The sequence below is a fragment of the Phodopus roborovskii genome, unplaced genomic scaffold (assembly GCF_943737965.1).
Source record: "Phodopus roborovskii unplaced genomic scaffold, PHOROB, whole genome shotgun sequence".
NCBI classification, from domain to species: Eukaryota; Metazoa; Chordata; class Mammalia; order Rodentia; family Cricetidae; genus Phodopus; species Phodopus roborovskii.
Window position 1 is genome coordinate 12825838 of NW_026125295.1, and position 6201 is coordinate 12832038.

The 6201-nt window shown below is 47.0% G+C and overlaps 1 protein-coding gene across 1 annotated transcript; it reads left to right on the forward strand.

Annotated features, from left to right (window-relative positions):
* Window positions 1-3297: 3297 nt before the first annotated feature.
* Window positions 3298-5333, forward strand: Camp (cathelicidin antimicrobial peptide). Its single transcript, XM_051203744.1, has 4 exons — window positions 3298-3572; window positions 4114-4221; window positions 4369-4440; window positions 5127-5333. Exons 1-4 carry the CDS (start codon window positions 3378-3380, stop codon window positions 5274-5276), a joined length of 525 nt encoding a protein of 174 aa, XP_051059701.1. The 5' UTR covers window positions 3298-3377; the 3' UTR covers window positions 5277-5333.
* The last annotated feature ends 868 nt before the right edge of the window (window positions 5334-6201 follow it).

The window sequence follows — 6201 nt, forward strand, 5'->3', positions numbered from 1 at the left end:
TGAGCTGCCATGTGAGTACTAGGAAATGAATCTGAGTCCTCTGGAAGAGCAGCCAGTGCTCTTAACTGCTGAGCCATCTCTCCAGTCCATTGTGGTTTTTTTTAAACTTTCTATGGGGCTGGAGAGATGGCTCAGTAGTTAAGGGTGCATGCTGTTCTTGCAGAGGACCCAGGTTCAGTTTCCAATACCCGAGGAGCAGATCGCAATCATGTATAACCTAGTTCCAGGGGACTTGATTCCTTCCTCTGCCTCAGGTACACGTGTGGTGCACATGTGTGTGCATTTGTGGGGGCATTTGTGTGCAAGGGTGTGTGTGTGTAGACTGTCACTCATACACATAAAATGAAAATAGACGTCTTTTAAAAATAATTTTTGTTAGATTTAGTTTATGTATGTGTGTGCGTGCCCATGTGGCCCACGTGTGCATGCCATAGTAGGTGTGGAAGTAAGAAGTTGCACGAGTTGGCTCTTTTCTTCTGCCATGTGGGCTCCAGGCATTGAACTCAGATAATCAGGCTTGGAAGCAAGTACCTTTACCTGCCAAGTTATCGTGCCAGTCTATAATAGTTTTAAAATTTATATGCAGTAAAATTGTAAGGTACAAAATTTGTTTTGATTGACACCTCTATTTAACATTTTTTTTTTGGTTTTTTCGAGACAGGGTGTCTCTATATTGCTTTGGAGCCTGTCCTGGAACTAGCTCTGTAGACCAGGCTGGCCTCGAACTCACAGAAATCCACCTGTCTCTGCCTCCCCAGTGCTGGGTCTAAAGGCGTGCTCCACCAACACCCAGCTTTAACTTTTTATTTATATTTTATTTATTTGTTTTGGTTTTTTTGAGATAGGGTTTTTCTGTGTAACAGTCATGGTTGTCCTGGAACTCACACTGTAGACCAGGCTGGCCTTGAACTCACAGAAATCCACCTGTCTCTGCCTCCAGAGTTCTGGGACTAAAGGTGTGTGCCACCAACGCCTGGCTGTGATTTAACAGGGGCTGGAGGAATGGCTCAGTGGTAAAGAGCAGGAATTGCTCTTGCAGAGGACCCAGCATCCATGTTAGGTGGCTCACAACACCTGTTAACTCCAGCTCCAGGTGTGTCCAGTGCTGCTGGCCTTCATGGGAAACTGCACTCACATGCATGAGTTCACACACACACACACACACACACACACACACACACATACACACACACACACACACAAACCTTTAGATAATTTAACAAATTTTGTAAATTACTTCAAACATCTTCGGCTGTGGATTCCCACTCCCTACTTACTAATGCATATACATATTTGTATTATGTATATAATGTGCATTTTAAACAGACAGGTGCAGAATCTTTAATTTTGGCTTTTTTTTTTTTTTTTTTGCCTCACATGTAGTGTTGTTTGACATGTTACCCGGTGGATGAACACTGCACCTGTGAATTGGTGCAACTGTATTTGGCCATAGGGTCTAATTTGCAGTAACGATTGATGCCTTACATTTTTTTGGCTTTGTTTTTGTATTCTGAGAAAAGTCTCGCTGTGTAATTCTGGCTGGCCTGGAACTGGCTACGTGAACTCACAGAGACCTGCCTGCCTCTGCCTACGGAATGCTGGAATGAAAGGTGTGTGCCACCATGTCTGGCTAAGACATTTCTTCTTGTTCTTTTTCAAGACTGGTTTTTTTCCCGTGTTGCCACGACTGTCCAGGAACTTGCTTTGTAAACCAGAGATCCACCTGCCTCTGCCCCCTGAGTGCTGGGATTAAAGATGTGTGCTACCATGTTCTGATGAGTGCTGGGAATTTTAAAATATATTTAATTTATTTCACTGAGTAGTGGTGGCACACCCCTTTAATTCCATCACTCGGGAGGCAGAGGTAGGTGGATCTCTGTGAGTTCGAGGCCAGCCTGGGCTACAGAATGAGTGCTAGGACAGCCGGGGCTACACAGAGAAATGGTGTCTGGAAAAATAACAACAAAAAACTCTAACAAAAAAGTTTATTTTCCCGTGTGTGTGTGTGTGTGTGTGTGTGTGTGTGTGTGTGTGCGCGCGCGCGCGCGACTGCACTCAAGTGAGAGTGTTTGCTTGTATGCTGTGTGGACCCACTGAACCATTCCCTGGCCCCTGTTACTCTTTTATTTCACAATGGCTCATTGCTTCATATGCATTTGACATTTGGGGATGAAGATTGTGTGTCTTCCAAACAGGAAGTATAATCAACCAAGCTAAACAGGATGTGGTTGCCCCTCTGTAATCCCAGCACTTGGGAGGTGGACACATACATGCTTGCACATGCTTGCACACACACAAAAGTGCACACATGCATGAACTCACTAATTAAAGAAGACAAGCAAAAAGCTAGTGTGATGGTTCATGCCTGCAACACCAGCATTTTAGAGGTTTGGAGGCAGGAGGACCAGGAGTTCAGGGAAGACCTCAATCCTGGGGACAGAATAGGCCCTAAATGCAACCCTCAAGACCTCAATGTTAAGAAAACAGCCATTGGAGGAGACATGGGCAAGAGGCAAGGCAAAGATGATAGGGTGGGGGCAGGTCCAGGGGACAGAGAGATAACCTAAGCCTCCATGAACAGAAACACAATTTGAGAGTAGTCACTTGATCCAGAAAAGGCAGGAGTTTAAGTGTGAGAGAAATAGGAATTCTGACTCATTCAGTCTAGATGGCCTTTTGTGGACTTGGGCTAAAGGCCACATCTGTAGGAGGATAGGAACATTTTTATCCCGAGAAAACAGCTGAGAAGGATCCAGTAGAGAGTGCCATTGCTGTGGCTTGTGGACCTAGTGATGTGTCTAGGAAGCCATGGTTCATGCCATGGATGGCTTCAGCTGGTAGTGCTTGATTGCCAGTGTCCACCCCATCTTGGCCCTGTGCTTCCAAACCCTTCAGCTGTCAAAGAGCAAGGTGTTATGGTCTTGAATGGCAGGGGAAACTTCTTCCTTGGGAGGGTGGTTCTCTGGGTGGGATGGCCACTGTCATTTATCATCAAAGGCCACATGTCCACTGAGAGTCAGCAATGCACATTAAATCCAGATCCATTCCCAAGGAGTAGACAGACTTAGGATAGCCACTGACTCTTCCTTTCTCGGGATTTGTACCCCATTGAGCAATACTAGATATGACAGTCCCCCTGGGGTCCAGGAGAAGCCAAGGCCATCTCAAGAAGATGGGGAAATTATTTCATTTGGCATGCCAGGCCTACTTCACTCACTGCCCAGAGCCTGAAGAGTCTGAAGCAAGCTCCAGCCCACACCCTGGCATGCAGCCAGGGGCAGGGTGGGGCAGGAAGGCTTCTGCTTGTGCTTTTGCATCAGGTTCAGGCTGAGCATAAAGGAGGCCCCTGTTGTCTGGAGGAGGCAGTCTCTGGGACCATGCAAACCCAGAGGGACAACCCTTCCCTGCGATGGCCGCTATTGCTGCTGCTGCTGGGCTTGGTGTTGCCTTTAGCCACCTCTAAGACCTTTAGCTCCAGGGAGGTTCTGCTCCGTGCCGTGGATGACTACAACCAGCAGTCCTTGGACACCAATCTCTACCGATTTCTGGACATGGATTCTCAGCCCCCATGGGTGAGGTTGAGGAGAGCAGCTCTAATTCAAGGCATCTCCCCCTTTTAGTGTGGTCTCTCCCTGGATCTGTGTCTCCTTCCAGATTGACAGCTTTCAGCCTTGGAATACCTGCTGTGGCAGAAGTGCCCTCAACCCCATCCTAATGATGCCTGGGACCTCCATTCCCGGGACAGGGTGGAATCTTTATTCTCAGGAATTGGCTTTCTTTGCTCTAAGTGTTTTTCATATCCAATGAGGGATTTTGCCTAGCCTTGAGGTCCCAAAGGATGTGCCTGATCCCCCTAGGAAGGTCCTGGTTTCCCTCTCCCTTCCAGAAGGGAGACGCTCTTCATTGTAGCTGGCTGAGGGCTATTCCTACTCATTGTATGTGTGGGGAGGAAAGAAGGGGCTCCTCTTCTCCTCTGTACCCCAGCACTAGACCTCCTTCCGCACCAGTGTGTAATGTTGGAAGGCCCTTCTGTTAGTGGCTGTCAGGAAGTTTGATCCTTGAAGTTGAGAATGAGCCCAAGACTATAGTCTCCCTGCTTTCTCCCATGACCAGGATGAAGACCCAGATACCCCAAAGTATGTGAACTTCAGGGTGAAGGAGACAGTGTGCGAGAAGGCAATATATCAGATACCCGAGCAATGTAACTTCAAGGAACATGGGGTAAGGCAGAGCGAGATCTGGGCGGGTTGGTGGGTGCCTCCTGAAGAACTAAAGGAGGAGTCCTAAAAGAATATTCCCATCCAGTGGGCTGGGGTTTAGGATTATGGCAAATGGGTTCTAGTTTGACCTTGAGCTTCCTCTTCTCAGATAGTGAAGAGGTGTGTGGGGACAGTCATCCTGAACCAGGACACAGAGTCTTTTGACATCGACTGTCAAGGGGTAAGTGGGACGCAGGGGGTGATGTGGGGATAGGACATGGAACATCCCTTGGATGGGCTACTGCCTCCTCCTGTCCAGGGCAGAGAAAGCTCCTCTCTATCCCCTTGGTCCCCCTTGTGCCTGAACTTCAACTCCAAGACTGGTTCTACCCTCCCTTAGAGCAGTGACTCTCAAGCTTGCCTCTTACTTGGAAGGCAGAGGCAGGAGGCTCTCTATGGGCCCTGGACCAGCCTTATCTACATAGAGTTCAAGGACGGACATGGGTACATATGAAGCATTGTCTCAAAAAAGCAAAAACAAAACCCAACCAAACAAACAAACAAAAACTAAACAAACCTTTGTTTTTTAGCCAGAATTTGTGATTGATGTAGATTCAGGCCTCTTAACAGGTCTCAGGCTGAAGACCTTACCACTTGGGTTGTAACATGCCCCACTGGTATTCTGAGCCCTGCTAATGCTGATAGCACCCTCCAGGGTACACACACTCAGACGCCAGGGAGCCTCTTTCCTTTCCCAGACCGCAGTGTTCCAATCCTTTATCAGGGTTAAGGATCCAGCTACATATTCCAATGGCTGAACTAGGGCCCAGAGGCTCTGGGAATGTCCATGAGTGTGGTCTAGATGGGGAGGACCTTGGGTACCCTGGGGCCAGCCTCACAAGGAACCCATCTCTTCCTGGTACACAGCCTGGGACACAACCCCAGCCGGTAAATAAAGTTTCCCGGATTGCTGAATTCTTCCGAAGAGGTGGGCAGAAGATTGGTGAAAAGTTTAAGAAAATTGGCCAGAAAATTGAGGACTATTTTCAGAAAAATGCACCTCAGGCAGAGAATTAGGCCTGCCTTGACCTGTCTCTGGATTCCAAAAATAATAAATGTGGTGAAGGAAACTTCTCAATGGCTTCATTTTCTTTCAGTCTTTAACTCTGCAGGGCTCTCTGAGTTCATGTGTAAGCTATGATTTTTGTACTTTGTGTGTGTGTGTGTGTGTGTGTGTGTGTGTGTGTGTGTGTGTGTGTGTGTGGTTTGAGAGAAAGAAGGTGTAGCTGTCCCATTAGGAAGTATTTGTAAGGCATCAGGGTAAGAGGCACATTCCTCCCCGCCAAAAACACACAAAACCAAAACCAAAAAAGCATATATTAGCTGGGCAGTGGTGGCACACTCCCTAATCCCAGCACTTGAGATACAGAGGCAGGCAATTCTCTCTGAGTTTGAGGCCAGCCTGGTCTGCAGAGCTGGTGGAAGCCATGCTATCAACCTTGGGAACAGCACATATGTGTGTTAAAAATGGTGCTCCTTAGACGGCAAGGTCTTTTGGAGAATCCCATCCATTTGGCAAGGACCTATGGATACAATCCTGCAGACTCCTTCGCTGATCTTAGGGAGCTCATGGGTTTCAGGCTTCTCTAACTTTTGCTATGTGTATTCTTATGCTAACTCTTAGTTTTGTCTTGTTAGTAGATGCCTGAGTTTACTGGGAACAAAAGGTCTCTACAGAAAAACTGAATTTCTCTGATCTGTTATAGAAACAGATTTTCCAGTTGTCCCTGGCTGCCTTTGTAGTCACCCTGAATAAGCAGGAGGAACTCACTAAGGTTAATGATTATTGCTCACTCAATACCAAAAAGAGAAATATATTCCAAAGAACTTAAGAACTTGGAAAACGGTTTCTTAAAAGATGACCTTAAAAACCTTATAGGAACACAGAAGGAAAAAGAGATTAGGGCACGAAAGGTCACACATCTCTCTGGCACCAGGACAT